General features: G+C 41.5%; 1 protein-coding gene across 1 annotated transcript in view; it reads left to right on the forward strand.

The window, feature by feature from the left end:
* fbxw4 (F-box and WD repeat domain containing 4) overlaps positions 1-17437 on the forward strand; it is a 33609-nt gene that overhangs the window by 6307 nt on the left and 9865 nt on the right. The window contains exon 6 of the mRNA XM_086163797.1: positions 13878-13943. Within this exon, the coding sequence (XP_086019923.1) occupies positions 13878-13943 (66 nt within the window). The remainder of the gene's footprint in view (positions 1-13877; positions 13944-17437) is intronic.

Raw genomic sequence — 17437 nt, forward strand, 5'->3', positions numbered from 1 at the left:
AATGGAAACCTGGCTCACCACCTCTCAGTGACCAACGATCTGGGTAATTTAAAACTCTTCTGCAAACCAGGTGTCAACCCACTGATAAACCTATTAAAGTGGCTTTTCCCTGAGAGCACTGAGCATCTCATCTGGCCCGCTGTTGAAGGCGTGAGACTGACGACAAGTTAGAAATAGAATATGAAGAAACACGAGAAAAAGCAGAGATTGCCTTTCGACGGATCGGGGGACGGTCATTAATTCGACGTTTCTACCGAAGGTTTTACTAGATTTCGTAAAAGGCAAAATTTCCTCAGTCATTTAACACCCCATTTTGTACGACGACAATCTCGAAAACAAAGGCATGTGTAAATTTATACTGCTCTCGGCTGCTGTCGCGCCCTGAATGTGCTTCTGCAGCTTCTTCTTCTTCTTTCGGCTTTTCCCTTCAGGTGTCGCCACAGCGAGTCAACTTTCTCCATCTCACCCTATTCTCTGGATCCTCCTCTCTCACACCAACTACCTTCATATCTTCTCTCACGACGTCCATAAACCTTCTCTTTGGTCTTCCTCCAGACCTCTTGCCTGGCAGCTCCGATTCCAGCATCCGTCTACCAATATATTCTCTATCCCTCCTCTGTCCATGACCCAACCATCTCAGTCTGGCTTCTCTGACCTTCTCTCCAAAACATCTAACATGTGCCGTTCCTCTGATGGACTCATTCCTGATCCTCTCCATCCTGGTCACTCCCAAAGAGAACCTCAACATCTTCATCTCTGCAACCTCTAGTTCTGCCTGCTGTCTTTTGGTCATTGGAACAGTTTCTAGTCCAAACATCATGGCTGGTCTCACCACTGTCTTGTACACCTTTCCTTTCATTCTGGCTGATGTTCTTCTATCTCTTGGTACCCCTGACACTTTTCTCCACCCATTCCAACCTGCTTGGACTCGTCTCTTCACCTCTTTTCCACACTCTCCTACGCTCTGGACTGTTGACCCTAAGTACCTGAAATCCTCCAGCTTCTTGATCTCCACTCCTTGTAGCCTCACCGTTCCAACCGAGTTCCTCTCATTCACACACATATATTCTGTCTTGCTGCGACTAACTTTCATTCCTCTCCTTTCCAGATCATACCTCCACCTCTCTAGGTTTTCCTCTACCTGTTGTCTGCTCTCACTACAGATCACAATGTCATCCGCAAACATCATGGTCCATGGGGATTCCTGTCTAACCTCATCTGTCAGCCTATCCATCACCATTGCGAACAAGAAGGGGCTCAGAGCTGATCCCTGATGGAGTCCCACCTCCACCTTGAACTTCTCTGTTACCCTTACAGCACACCGTACCAGTGTCTCACAGCGAGCATACGTGTCCTGCACCAGTCTAACATACTTCTCTGCCACTCCAGACTTCCTCATACAATACCAGAGCTCCTCTCTTGGCACCCTGTCATACGCCTTTTCTAGGTCTACAAAAACACAATGCAGCTCCCTCTGGCCTTCTCTGTACTTTTCTATTAGCATTCTCAACGCAAATACTGCATCTGTAGTACTCTTTCTAGGCATAAAGCCATAAAAAGGGAATATCAGTGCTTCTGCAACTGATATTCCCTTTTTAAAAATCATTGAGGCCTAATGGCACGGCGATGTTTGCCACAAATTGCGACTGGAATCGACACCGGTGTTTTTTCAGCCTTTTTTGGGGGGCACGGCGCATTTTACAGATGGAAAAAAAAAAAAAATCCTACAGGACACTAACAAATAAATATGTTTAAAAAAGTATCACCCTTTAGCTGATTGCAGCTGCCATCCAGTGGAGTGGAGGAGGATCGGGCTGCTCAAACCTTAAAACTCAAGGATTGCTAATGATTTTAGCTCGTCTTAATGGCAGACGTTGCAGGCGATCTTTGTAGACCAGAAGGGTCCAACTAGATCCGTCATAGAGCTGGTTGCCCTCTGTTGAAGCTGGACTCCAGTCCTTCTGGATCCGCAGTGATACAGCGATTTTGGATGATTTGGTGACAATTTAGGAATAGGTTTAGGCGTAGTTGAGCGATGTTAAGACATGTGCTGTAGAAATGTCGATTGCTTTTTGCTTTTGCTCTTTTCTAAAGATACACTAAGTGCCTTTTTAGCTTTTCTTGGGGTGTGTTGTCCATGTTTACCTTTTTTTTAATGTTTTCATACGCGTACCCGTGATGTTTGGTCTCGAATGGGGAAAAAATGAAGCAAACATTGTTTGAACGGTGCAAGAAAATAACACCAAAACTAGTCGGTGATGAAGCCCAGTCCATCTTCTCGGCTCAAATGACTTTGCCACCTCTCAAAATAAAGGAAGGCCACCATCTTAACCGTTAATTGTAAAATCTGCTTAAAATAAATGACTTGGGCAATCAAAAGTAAGAAACAGTTAATGTTAGAATATGAAAATGCATTTGCTTAATTTTTAAAAGCAGCAATGCTAACACTTTCTCGATCTACATGGACATTGATAGACAGAGGTGTGATGTTTTTAACCATCAGTTAGTTTAAATAACCAAATTTGATACTCACACACACACACACACACACACACACACACACACACACACACACCTCGCTTTTCCACCCCCGTGTTCCAGTCGTACTTTGAGTCATGTCAAGTTCTGCCTCTGTAAACTGTTGTTGCTGTGGTGAAATGCCAAGGCTAACGCAGGAAAGTCACTTGTCCATTTTCACCGCCGTGGAAAATAGACTGATCCCGCCTCGAGACGCTGACCTTGGCATTTGTGTCGCCGTCCCACATATTGGTTTTCCACGTCGTCTTCCCTTTCTGTCCTACGAAGCCTCCTGTTGGTCCGTGCTGGTGAAATATGACTATGGACCAACACAAGTTGCGGCTAAAATGAAGTCCCAGATGGCTATCATGAGGATTTAGCTGCATTTTGTATTGGTGGAGAGCAGAGTGACTGTTTTTTTTTTTTTGTTCTATTTTATTTATTGATCCATTTCTTCAGCATGGATGACACCCGTCATACAGGCCACCCTCCTAACACAATGTTTCATGGTCTTCCTCACCCTGATTGAGAAAGGGGTCCTATGTTAGTGATGGGTTTGTCATGCCCCCAAAATTCTTTGAGGTAACTGAAATCAAGGGACGTGATTGCATGACACATTCAGCAGGTTGTTTGACAAGCACCCATCAGTTTCAACCTCGATGGCGCAATAAGACTAGTTAAAGAGACTAAGTTAGATGTAGTTTTGACATCAGGCCCGAGTAGGTGTACGTGTTCTGTACGTTGCAGGGCGGTCAGGAGGAATGGATTATTGTGGCGACCGGATCCGTGTCGAATACGCAGCTTTCAGAACTTTATCATCATTTTATTCAACGTACTTATTGACATGACTGACGTTACCGAGTCCTGTTGTTCCGAAAACCATGGCAACATTTTGTTTGTGATGAGTTTGGAAGCCGTTGTAGAAGCGTCGACAGCTACTCCAGACGAACATTTTCTAGAACTCATTGACAGTACAAGTCCGGTCCCGCGTATTTGTCAAATTTTTAGTTAAGCTATTTTTACACTTTTTTTTTTAAATCGGTGATTCGATTCAACTTTATTGTTATTACACATGTAAGGATACAGAGTAAGGAAATGCAGTTAGCATCGAATCAGAAGTGCAAAAAGCGGAAGTACATATGTACACGATGTGCAGTGTTTACAGATAAATGCAGAATTAAAGAATAAATGCACTTTTTGTTTTGTTTTTTTACAGCTAGTGCACGAGAGGTGGATAAGATATGAGCAGAATATGCACAGCTAGTATGCTGTAGTTTGGTGGATAATTGTTATGTGCAGATGGTTTACAAATAGATAGTGATTAGTACATATTTGTCCATAATAACGAGAAGAATTGAAATGTCGCTAAATGCATTGGCACATTATTTCCCTCATTACGGACGGAAAGAACTGACGACCTGCTTCTTCATAAGTAAAACCGCCAAGTCTGATTATTTTTCGAAGGCAAGTTAAATGCGCAATACATCCAAACGTAATCAGAAAAAAAAAGCATGTGTTCATGTGTTCATCCCATAACAAGTTATTGTCATAATACTGGCAAATTGAATTGACTACCAGTCAACGCAACGCAAGCTTTTGTTTGTACCCTCTTTCACACAAAACGTCAAATGTCCCGCAAGTCCTATTGTGTTTTTTCAAGGGATCATGAAGAGAAATCTCCCGCGGGCGGCTACGTTCATGCGATAATAAGAGATTTCACACACATCGGCCGTCGTCGCCCCCCCCCGACCTCCCCTGTGATAAAGCAGGTGAACCGACAGCCGCTCATGTCGGGCGGACAAGAGGCCGTCCTGCCCCGTTTTTCTTGCCAAACTACGCTGATATTCCCACTCGTAGTCGGGGTGGGTGTTAGTGTCAGGTGCACGCTACACTGACCATTAGTCTGGGGAAAAGGGGGCTTGGGCAGAACCCACTGAAGGGAGAAGCTACCCTGAAGAGAGGTTAGAAAAGGGAGGGGCTACAATTGTTTTGTCTAGAATTCCTCAAGCACAACTACAAAGATCTCGCCGGGGCCAAAAGCGCTTTTGAAAGTTTTTAAAAGGAGAAAATGATTGTTGGATAAACCGTCCCCAATTCGCCACTTTCTCACTGCCGCCGGGGGGGGGGGGGGGGGGGGGGGGGCGTTAGTATATGACCTTTGACCTCCAGTATCAAAGTACAGGCTGACGCCATAGCAGCCACCCAGCCAGCCAGAGCCTTCTCCACTCTGAATGCTCCCCCACCGCCGTCACCCCCTCCACTCAACCTCACACACTCCTACTTCACCCCCACCGCTCTACCCCACTCAACCCCAAGAAAAAGCCCTGAAATTCATGTCTTTCTCTTTGGTCTCAACTGAGCCGTCCCTGTGGCTCAGGAGTCAAGAATTCAATTAGTTAAAAAAAGAGAAGAAAAGAGTGAGTCCGCAACAATGCAGCGATAAGGGGGCAGAATGTGCGTTCCCACACGTTAAATACTGGGCACTTTCCCGGGGGCCCACAGGGCCAGAGGACACACACTGCAGGAGGTGAGAATAATCACAGATCCTTGTGAGCCCCCTCATTACACACACATACACCTTGCATTCCTCACACACACATAGATAGTTGTGTGCAGGCACGCAGCACCGGCAGACATTTAGTTAAAGAACGACGCGCCTTGCAGATACCTGCGTCTTTTTGTCTTTTTTTTTTTTTTTTTTATATAACACGCCTATAAAAAAAAACGCACGCGTTCCGTAATGACTCGGCATCAAATGCTTTCGTCTCGATGTTATTCGGCCCGGACTTTCATCCTTTCGCTTTTGCGAGATGTTCACGTAAGGCTCAGCCTCACGTCGATGTTCGAGGCGACGAAAACCAATCCCTTGAGTTTTTTTTTGTTGATATCGGACAAATGAAAACACCTTTCAGATGTCACGATCTGCGTTTGTCTAGCATGTGTCCATCATCAATCCAAGTTCATTTCAGTTTTGAAATAAAATTTCTCAGCATGCCTGAGACACTGACAAGGCATCGTTTTTCTTCAGTGCCGACAGATGTTTGTCAGATTCGTTTCTCAACGCGTTCAAAGCGAGACGACTTGTTATGTTTTTGGGCCGGAATTCATCAAGTGTCCCCGTCTGTCGTTTGCTTCCGCCACCGGCGAAAAAAGGTTTCACGGATGCCGACCAGCATGTGAGTGTGCGATAGATGTTGGCAGCGGCGTGACACATACAGCACATTATCCTAATGAGCATCACTCCCACCTCCGTCTGCACCTTGATCACTGAAGCTTTCCCTCTGGTGGATCCCAATTTAAAACTCGTGAGTCAACGTCGCAAAACATCAGACACACTGACCTCTCCCTGGTAACGAACAAGTAAAATAAATTAAAATGACTTTTCATTCCAGCTTTCATTTCCGTACTTAACTTTTTTGCAACATATTTTTCAAGGTTGTCAAGAGAAGGAGTGTTGGAGGTACAAGAGTTTAAGTGCTCCGGAAAGAGCCGAGTGCTATTAAGCATCTTCTCTCCTTTGTTGGAGTATTGGCATAATTTATTGCAAATCATATAAGTATTCTAAAATTAAATGGCCATTCATATTTTAATCAAGTCTTTGAAAAAAATTAAAATAGATAAAAAATAATTATACAAAAGTCTCTTTATTTTATTTTATTTTATTTTTATTTTTTTTATTTTATTCTATTAATCTTAGTGATGCTGTCTGGTGAGACTGTGGGTATGAGTAAGTGTTATAACTACATTTTAAAACAAGATAAGGCTTAACTGTCAAAGCCACTGAATGACGTATACAAGATTGTATTTTGAGTTGGTGTTGTTTGTTCAGATATGATTTCAGTCCCAGTCACACACACACACACACACACACACACACACACACACACACACACACACACACACACGTTCTACATGCATCTCAGAGTTGACCCTTCTACAGAGGACCATGTATGTTCCCAACATTTATGCATTTAATATATTGGAATGCCACCACAATCAATAATGTACAAATAGTGTAATAAAAAAACTTATGGGGAGTTTTAATGCATATGAAGAAAACTGATGCTAAACTATTCTTTGTACAATATTATCCATATGCAATCTGCCCCGTTCCATTCAAACACATCGCACAATATGATATCTATTTGATAGAAATAAGAGCAGCATCACAAGTGAATAAACCTTTTTTGATATTCTACATATTTATTGTTGGTTGACTGTTTTTGACACATCGAGTTTGAAAATAAATTAAACTGGAGTCTTCCAACTGGTCGATGTTGATCTTAAGAAAAACAGCTATAGAAACTATATTATTTGTATTTAATCACTCCATATTGGCTTTCTGTTATTATTATTATGATGATCATCATCATTGGTATAAAAGCAGTCGTTAAGGCCAAATATAAGTGTGTGTGTGTGTGTGTGTGTGTGTGTGTTTTGGTGGCAATAGTTGTGTCTGGTCTGTTCCAGCCGGCTGAACAGAGCCGAGGGGCCGGCTGAGGAATGTACTGGTGACCCTACACGCAGGACATTAACGCAAGCCAAAGGGGCCTTGAAGAAGGAGGGGTGTGTGTGTGTGTGTGTGTGTGTGTGTGTGTGTGTGTGTGTGTGTGTGTGTGTGTGTGTGTGTGTTTGGGGGTCGGGTGTTGAGGTGTGGGGGGTTCTGTGGTTGTTTATAAGTGTGTGTATGTGTGTTTGACCATGCATAACAGTAGGAATTTTTTGAGTGACGGTATTTTGTATTTGGATTCATATGTTTACATGCATTTATCAGTGTGTTACTGAGTGAGACCGGGGCTGTTAGGAAGGGGGGACAGGGAAAAGTGTGTGTGTGTGTGTGTGTGTGTGTGTGTGTGTGTGTGTGTGTGTGTGTGTGTGTGTGTGTGTGTGTGTCAGCGGGGGTCAGGACTTGCACCCTCTGGCCATTGTCTCCCTTCCTGACCAATATAAAAGCATCATAACCCTTTGAGAGCAGACATATTTAGAGAGCAGATAAAAGCACTTTTACAAACTAGATACACGTAAAGCACAAAGCCCGGGGTCAAGCGCAACAAATTAACAACCTTCTTTCTAACAGGGGTGATTGGATGAGGGGAGAGAAGGGGGTGCCTGGGCAAAGTTTAACCGCCCCCAGAGTCCAGAGCCAAATGCCTCTACATTCCCAGAGTGGGGATGTGAGCTGTTGGCATTCATGTGCAATTGGTCCGAAGGGCAGCCTCTGAGATAAATACGCACTTTTTTGTTGTTGTTGTTTTTGTTTGTGTTGTGTCCTCTTATTCGATGACGTGTTGGGAATTGCCTCATTCAAATAAAACTCAAAACGAAACAAAATTATTCTCTCTAGTAATTTAAATAATTTGTCACCAGGGGTCACAAGTGCACATCAAGTATGTTTTTGTTATTTCACTCCCGCGTTTTCACAATATTTGGCTTTGTATCCTTGTATTGTATTTGCTCAATACTAAGGCTCCCAAATACATGTTATGGTTTTGATTTTCCTTTATTTAAAGATAAATCTGAATGGTGTTGAATGGAAAAAGCTTCTTTTCACTCTTCCTCTAAATCGTGGTTCTTGATCAGGTAAAAAGGAAAAAAAAGAACCAAACTAACAGCGTCTGATAAATACATTTAAAGACATCATGCAGTTTCCTAGCAGATTTTTATTTGCAGCCATCACAGCATAAAAAGGAAGTTAAAATTCACAAAATAATTTGTTGGTTATGTATAGTAGAAGTAATTCATCAACTAAGTGATTAAAATGAATACTTTATGTTTGGGTATTATTATTATTGTTGTTATTATTATTATTATTATATATTTTTTTCTTTTATTTATTCATTATTTATACCATTTATCTTGCACTCTGGTAAAAGGAATGGCCAGAGCTTATCCCAGCTGTCATTGGGCAAGATGCCGGACCGGTCAGTAATTTTCCTTTTTTTTCGTTTTATTATTATTTCTATTATTATTTGCCCGAAAGAGTATCACTTATTTTACATACATGAGTATGTCTGGGTTCGCAGTGTGACGGATTGCGACGGCTCATATGTTAAACTTTCAGTAACTGTTCGTGCCTCTTTAAGCCGCAGATTTTGTCGGTGTGGTGAAAACAATGGATGGGACAAAATAGCAGCTCTGAGCAATACCGTGATATCAACACAAAGATGCTAAATCTGGACTTCTTTACCAATTCAAACAACTGTTACTATAACCATGTTGACTTATAAGAAGTCCTGATGTGAATCTGAAATGATGCAACGAGCGATTGTGAAAAATGTGTGCACAGTTAGCGGATAGGAACGCCTCGCAAGATGCTAAGAATCATACGGTTGATGCATCTTTGGCAAAGCACGCTGGATTCAAACGCCTGTGTAAAAATATGATACTACCGTCGCAAACAAAATATACATTCCTCTGGCCAAAACCTTTTTGTAAGATCGTCGGCAAACTGTAAGTCAATAGGAACATTTTTACTTTCCTGGAATGTGTACTTGGGCTTTGGACCAACGGTTAATTTCCCTGATGTGATTATGTTGCACGGCTAAAGTGTAAATCTGAGATAATTGAAATTATACAAGTTGATTTGTTTGAGGACTTTCATATCTTTTTTAAAAAGATGCCATAATTCTCCCGACAGTACTCGGCCTCCCCATCAGCAGTGGGCTGGTGCCTGTTAGCATGTTGACTCGGAGTGAACCCTTGATAATGCTGGACCCGGCTCCCAGCAGGGACTCACACACTTTGTATTTAGGTGAGCTATGCTGTAAATGAGTGCGTATTTACGGGATTGAGAAAATGTTTTTCACGCATTAATCTTGTTCGGCATGCGTCTTCGTCGTGTATGAGTTTGCCTTAGCGTGCATTAGCGCTAGCATGCTGCTAATGATGTGAAGAACCGGGCCAGAGGTGGCCGTTAGGTCAGAGATATGACTCTGTGTGTGTGTGTGTGTGTTTTCAAGGGGGATACCTGCCCCACATAAGGCGAGAGAGAGGCTTTGACCTTAGCAGCTATAATATCAGTGCAAGCTCTGACCCCAGATCTGGCTTGCTTGGCGTTTCGGAGGGCTTGAGGAACAAGGGGGGATGTATTTCTTGCATTGTATGGCCGATGTCCCCCACCCTGCCTCCACCAGCGCCACGGCCCATTCAGGGGTGAGTAATGTGAGTAATGGAGAGTAATAGGGTCCATATAGTGAGTGTGACCATAACCCTATTGTATCCCGTGTCAGCGGGGTCAGAGGTCATCCACCACGCATACTGGTCCTGGCCCCACCCGACCCATTTGGACCATAAATGAGTTTACCCAACACTAATTACTGAGGGTCTGCCAATGGGCCACGCCGCTTAGCAGGCCTGACAGCTGTCTTTATGCCTCACTTAGTCATCACTCCTCTACATCACCCTTTCAACCCCCCCTACGTTTCACTCCTCGCCATTCAGCGTCGGTAGATGTAAGATAATAATCCTATATTTGTGATCAACACAGGTCAACTGATAATACCCTGTGTGAGTTCGTTCTCGGCACTTGCCGTGGTATTGGTATTGGCGATCGGTCGCGCCGCCGCGGCAGACTTACGTATTATTCCGGTTTTTCAGTCTGGAAAAGTCATGAGTGATTAGGTAATATCTAAAACGGTATTGTGTTCATCTCTCGTCACCTCAGGCCATATCTGGGGCGAACGTACGCGTTCATCACACGGTCTCTGATCGCGATCCGGTTTGTTGTTTTACTACAAATAACCATCAATGAAGTATTCAGTCCACAGTAACAGCAAAGGTTTACTATTCCTCCACTCACCCTTCAGGTTTTATGAGATCATTTGTTCCTGCGGGAACTGAACCGTTGCATCTGCAAGACGCTCAGAACAGATGGAAATAAAAACTTTCCAAATAGTTTTCAATGCGAAATCAGCATTCACACATGACGCGTCAGACATTTATACCACACGTCTGCTTTCTGAGACGCCGCAGAGTTTGAGTTTGCCAGACGGGAACGAAGTGGCACCTGATAAAATACCCGTGGTCACGGTGCCTGTCCGTGATCGGTAAATGTTCGGGCAAAGCGTACGGCCCTCTGCCACTTCTACGATGCAGGTAGTAATATTTTATTTAAAATGATTTTTGGGAAATAATCATTTGTGTTTGGGAGATGGAATAACATGTTTGGAAACATGTTTGGCTCCCTCTGTGACCCAACGCCAACCTCATTCATGTTTCATCGCTCTGGTAATCAAAAAACAAGGACAATACAGAAATGAGTCCTCCATTTGGCTTTTTTTTTTTATAATTATAGTAACTTTGTGGTGTTTTATATTTTATTATACAGCCTTAATTGCAATAGACACACTTCCTCAGATTTTATGCCTCCTATTATGATGTATGCAAAATTAGGGTCACTTTGGTCACTGAACACGACATAATGCGTCAGTATACAATGTCATAACATGGCAAGCGTGTTTGTTTGTATTTTTATTGTTTGTTTTAGAAAATAAGCCAGTGTTCTTTGGGGGAGGCAGGGTGACGCAGTGGTTTGCACTTCCGCCTCAAGCTTAGGAGGTCCGACAGTGTGCGTGTTCTGCTGCGTCAGCTCGGGTTGGCCGAAATCCTCCCTCACCCTAAAATCATGGAGAAGGTTAATAGAAGACGTGTGAATGAGGGACTGAATGTGTGTGTGTCTCCATACGTGGCCACCAGTAACAGCTGAGAAGGTCTCCAGACCCACCACAACCACGACTGCTGGATTCGTGGATTAATAGATAATGAATGAATGAATGAATGAACGGACCAAGGAATGGACTTTGGCTAATATCAGTTACGATAATTTAGCAAATATGTTACTTATTCAATATGCATGGTATCAGACAAAAAGAAGAGGGGCAGGGACGAGCTAAAATCATTTTTCTCTTGAATACCCGATAAGGAGGTGGAGATGAGGTGAAATATGCAGCAGTAAGCGTAAATTATTGTTTTTTTATTAATGTTGTAAATGAACATCCAAAGTTTACACCAGTTACTAAGATAGCAGCTTAATGTCAAATCTCACCATCATTCACAATGATCTATTTGTCTCCTTTTAATGGGGGTAGGCAGTACCGCTGCACGATAGTATCTCACTTTACATTTTTTGAGTTTCTTGTGCATTTTTTGCAAATGTTGTAGTCATTCATTCATTATCCGACAGTCGATCGCACACATAGAGACATGCAAACGTTCACTCTCTCATTCACATGTCTGAGCAAATGAGGATCTCCAACGAAGCGACTGCATGTGGAAGCCGGAGAACCCGGAGGAAACCGACGGAGAACATGCAAACCACACGGATCCTTCATGCTATGAGGCGGAAGCGCTAACCGCTGTGCCGCCCATCATATCGATTTCTGTTAAAATGTTTTTCCTCATTTTTTTCCGTGATGGCTTCACACGCCTTATCACTTCCTTAATTTTTTTTTTGAACATTTATTAGAACAGGTTCCTTGACAGTCACACACATTCTTATAAAACCTCATGACAAGATACACATTATACAATATTCTTTATAGGTCATTTATTTCCTCACTAGCAAGCAAAAAATAGAAAAAAACAAAACAAAAAACATCCAGCTCAGTCAAATAGAGATATCTTCAACTCTCCAAATATTTTTTGATGGATGCCCATTTGTCAAGATACAGGTCTGTCTGAAGTCCATGCAGTTTCCATCCTTAAGCCTCTGACGCCACTGGTCCAGTAGGTTTGTGGGCTTTGAGTCAGTTTACTGGGATCATTTTATGTGCAATTAATAGAAGAACTCGAAGCGAAAACACCTGGTTTTTCCTTAAATCGCTTGTTGATGCTGTACCCATAATAAATTGCTGTGGATCAATTGGTCTGTTTAATTTTAAAATCTCACTTATTTGTTTTTTTTACCTCTTCCCAGAATTTCATCAGTTTAGGGCAGTCCCAAAAAATGTGGGAAAAGTCCCCCGTGATGCCACAGCCCCTCCGACACAGGGGAGAACATCACTTCCTTAATACAAAAAAAAAAAAGAAAATGCTTTCCCAGAATTTGACACCTCAATGAGTGTCAAAGATAAAGATCATTTATTAGCTTGAAACAAGTTATAGGCAAGATCATACAATGTCAGAGAATAACTCCTATAAGACGTCTCAAATCGTGAAAAATTTAGGTGAATCAGATAATTCACCTTCACCTATGTCACAGGCAAACTGCGTGACCATGTGAATGCGATTATTCCAGGACGGGGTGACCAACCCCAGATGCATGAATGAATAGATTTTAAAAGGACTGGTCAAAGCCAAATGGACGACCCAACAATACATTGACGTTTGTGACTTTCGAGAGCCAAAGTAACACATTTTGCACCAAAAAGAAAAGATAAAGAGCATGTGTGTGTGTGTGTGTGTGTGTGTGAGTGAGTGTGTGTGTGTGCACGTAATAGGTCGGCGCTCCCCCTTGTCTGTCAACCCTGTAGGAGGGCACTAAGTCCTGAGACGGAGGCCAGCTCAAACTGAAGCCCCCTGCCTCCAGCACCCCTGACCACAACCCCACCCTCTACACAGCTTCTAACAAACAAACGCACCCCATCAGATCTCCCACAGAGCTCCCACTCCATCCTTTCATCAGTCCCCCCACCTCTCGGCATACATGTCATTCATCGTGCATACCTAGGCCGCTAATTCCAACCTGTCACTCCAATCAAGGGATCAATGCTTTAGTACCTCTCCTTTTTTATTCCGCTTACTGGAAGACAATGTTTTGGAAAATGCAGACAGGGATGGGTGGTTCCCCCTTTTCTTCAACACCCTTTTCGCTTTGGTTTGTCATCCGACAATAAAAGACAATGATCACTTTCTATCGTTATGATTAACCAGAAAGTTCACATCTGTTTTGACTGATAAACCGCCGGCTTGTCATGAATGTCAACTCTGTGAGGGTTTTCCCTAGAAATGCGTGTAGTCATCGGACAAATAACGCTCGCCTTACGGGTTTAACTGGACACTCATTCATCTTCTGGAGTGTAACTGTCGCTGGATGCCGCATCAAGTCACAGAACAGGGTTTTAAATCTATAATCCTGATTACAACTCATTGACTTTTTCGTTGCGTCCTACTTTTACTTACTATCATTTGTACAGCGCTTTCATGAAAAGCGCCATGTATATCACTAATCTTATCATTGCACGGACTCCGGTGTTGAGTTCAACTGTAGCGGTGAAGCGAGCGAACCTCTCGAATGTGCAATGAATTCCAGAGTCTGAATCATTTCCAGTCAATTGTGAATGTCATTATAACCCCTTGGACTCCACACGCTTTTAACGTTTCATTTTTCCCATCCGACTTCCCTTGTCTTTCTTTGTGTGCAGCTCCTTTGTAACGGGCACAGCTTGCCGTGAGAACTTCTCCCCGCTTCGTATCTGGGATGTCGAACGGTAAGTAAGCCCCCCGAAAGCCTTCACTACTACAACCGTTATATTACTAGTCCTCACAGCGCCGTACGCTATGCTTTTTTTTTTTCCTGCGATTTCTGTCTCGCCTGTGGATGATTATAGGGCCGTGCAGATGATTCAGTCAAGATAAATGACTTTTTTTAGTATCTTTTACCTGCATTTCAATGTACAATAATAAGATAAGGTGAAATCAACTTTATTGATCCCCATAGGGGAAATTTCTTTGTCACAGCAGTGTAATAGTTATGTCAAAAAAAATACAATGAAATAAAGAGAGACATTAGAAGACAGAAGATGGCAAGACATCCACCAATAAATAGACAGCAGGGAGAACAACGACAACAACAACAACACCAGGGATAAGAATGGACAACATAAAGGAACAGTAAGGGTGAAAAATACACAACCAGAACTAAATGACAATATAAATAGAGTGACAACAGCAATGACAAGACTAAAATAAAGAAACAAAAATAGGCAGGATGCCGACAAGGATATGAACTTGTTGAGTCAAATAGATACATGAATAAATGACAACATACACACATTAGGGTTAAAGGTGAATATACAGAAAACAAATGTAAAGTAACGGGGAAAAAACATCCAAAAACAACTTAAAAAAAAAATCTAAATGATTCGATAGATTGACGTAATTTTCTTCCTGTAGAAACACTGAAATGATGAGAGGTGGCACGTATTCTTTACGAACTTTGAACATGGCAGTTAAGTATATGTCTGTGATATTATTCACACTTTCATCAGAGGTAAAATAACTCTATTATAAGATAAGATAAGATAAGATAAGATAAGATAAGATAAAACAACTTTATTTATCCCGAAGGAAATTGTTGTGCCAGAGTTTCAAGCAAAACATAACAATAATAGATAATAGTAGGAAGGAGGGAGAATAAGAAATACAATAAAATATAAAGTGTCAAAGTTAAGGCTATCAAGTGTTTTAAGGTCTTCAAAAGTACAAAAATTTGAATATTCCCTTCGGCTGCAGGATATATATACATATATATATATATATATATATATATATATATATATATATATATAAACAACAGATAAAAACAGATAGATAACAGATACAACAGATACCAGATATTCCATATTTACTCCATATTTAAATATGAAAGCGATTGTACAGCATTAGCACAATTTTTTTTTTACATGTCATCTTAAGGGCCATCGGTGACAAAAAAAAGCTTGATTTCCATCCAAGGAAATTCCTTTCCCTTTCCAGTCGAAACTAGATGGCATAAACCAGATTTGACAGTAGACGGTCGACTCCCATCGACTCCAAGACTGGAATAGAATGCCGTCCATGATGCGGCGCCAACGTTTTTGGTATGAATATATGCGTAATGTGACGAAAACAACGGCGCCTGCGAGAACGCAGCCAAGCCCCCTCATAATAAGCCACCCTGGAAACATCCCTGGAAGAAGCTCCTCTTGCTGAGAGCTGGAAATGAGGGGCATTTGAAAAATCCCCGCCTTTGAAAGACAAGGCTTAAACGTGATCCGCTCCTGACAAGACGGCTGTAATTCCCAGCTTTACCCGGGTCAGTCCAAACAGGTCAGCACAACTCACCTCAAGCCGCCGCCGCTTATGAAGCAAACACAAGAGTGGGGAGAGGAAAGGGTGTAGCGGACGCTGCAGATGGATATATTGATAGCGGAATCCTCAGAAAACACTGCAATACCTGAGACGAAACTTTTTTTATGGTTATTTTTGCGGCCAAGACGAGTTGATATTGTTCAGGTCAATGCACTGCACTTTAATTCCTCATGTTGATCCATCATATTTAACCAAGATAGTTAACCCTTCTAAATGTAAGCTTACGTCAGAAAAAAGAAAAGTTGATGGACTGCTGAAGCCGAAGGTAATATAAGGATTACAATTTGAATCATCGCTACGTGACCAAACACAGGCGGCTGTGAAGACTTGTCTGATGAAGGTAGTCAGATAGTTTACAGGCAATACTGCAAATAATATACCAATAAACCGTAAAATCGCCATCAACAGTAGGCTGTTTGTTGAACTCCGCAGCAGTAACATGCTATTATATAACACTAATAAAAAGCACGTTTTGCTTTTTGGATAAATTTTATCAATTTCTTATTTTTAGCATACTGCTAAACACCTTATTAGTGTTTGTGAAGGTCTGAGAATGATTGATTTTGTTTGTGTTGTTTATTAATTTATTATTCTGATAACCAGTAGCTACTCATCAGAATATGTAATGACTGCCTTTTACAATGGGGCGTTGTTAATATTGAGTAGCAATAAAATATCATCTTGGCCTCTTCACTCGCATGCGTTAACAAACGCTTACGTTAACGGTTAAGTTCACCTCCGTTCCGTATCACCTGAGAATGTACACCGAGCCCTTGGCCTCCCAAAAAACCCGATATGTGAAACAAGCAGCGGTTTATTTTTGATAGCCGATGAATGCACAGATGTTGACAAACCTCCATTGAAACAATGGCGCTCCGCTTCCTGCACATACCGGATAAATGTCAGCCGCCACAACGTGAAAGAGCTGGACTTCAACCAAACTCCTGACAGTTCCATCCAAGCAGAACAGCAGTAGATTGTTGCTATGCCCAAACCATCTACTCATTCCCATTGTTCTTGACTAAAAAAGTGATAATTACCTTCATTTGTTTTTATAGGTTTCATTGATTTAGTCATTTTCTGAAGGTTCTTGATTTTAATTTTTTTTTTATTCTAACCTAATGTCTTAATATTCCACTCTTGCCTTTGTAATATAATTTGAGTCCTACTCAGTGATTCATGTTTTTCACCTGTCAGGTGAATGGGTTCATCCTTTTGCACATTTCTAAAATTTAGTTCATTCAGAATCATGTGGATTTAGATTGAAATCAAAAATCAATCCATATATTCACTTGATTGATGATGATAGATGTGAATGTTAAGGATTACAGCATTACCATTTCCCCTTTAATTGTACTTAAAATTCATCTCGATCATTGTCAAGAAAATCAGAGCATGATGGTTTTGTTATTATAGTAAAATATTGGCGGCGTCAGAGCATTAGAGTAATGATTTGGTGCTTGTGATCAATTTTGAGTGTTTAGCTGGAACTGCTGGGATGGATAAAGCTAACCAACTTAATTCCAGATAATTTTGTCATTAATCTTTTGCTTCAGAAAAAAATGGCCGGTACACATAAATAAAAAAGGTTATTCCAAAACTTCCAAAATAATTATGATCATAATAACTGACAAAGCCAAAAAAAAAAAAAAAGCTAAGCTTAGACATTTAAAAAAGTAATTCACTGATTTATTCTATTTGTTTATATACAGAGCTTACATCAACCAAATCATTGCAAGATTACAGGGTGCATTTTTTTGTTTCTGGATGTCACACAAGGTTTTGAAAAGCCCCTTACTGTTCCCCTCTGCCTTCTTCTCCTCTTCTAAAGAGCCAATCATTCTCATCATCA

This window comes from Fistularia commersonii, chromosome 2, assembly GCF_037954325.1.
Source record: "Fistularia commersonii isolate RoL2024-O1a breed Wild chromosome 2, RoL_Fcom_v1.0, whole genome shotgun sequence".
NCBI lineage: Eukaryota > Metazoa > Chordata > Actinopteri > Syngnathiformes > Fistulariidae > Fistularia > Fistularia commersonii.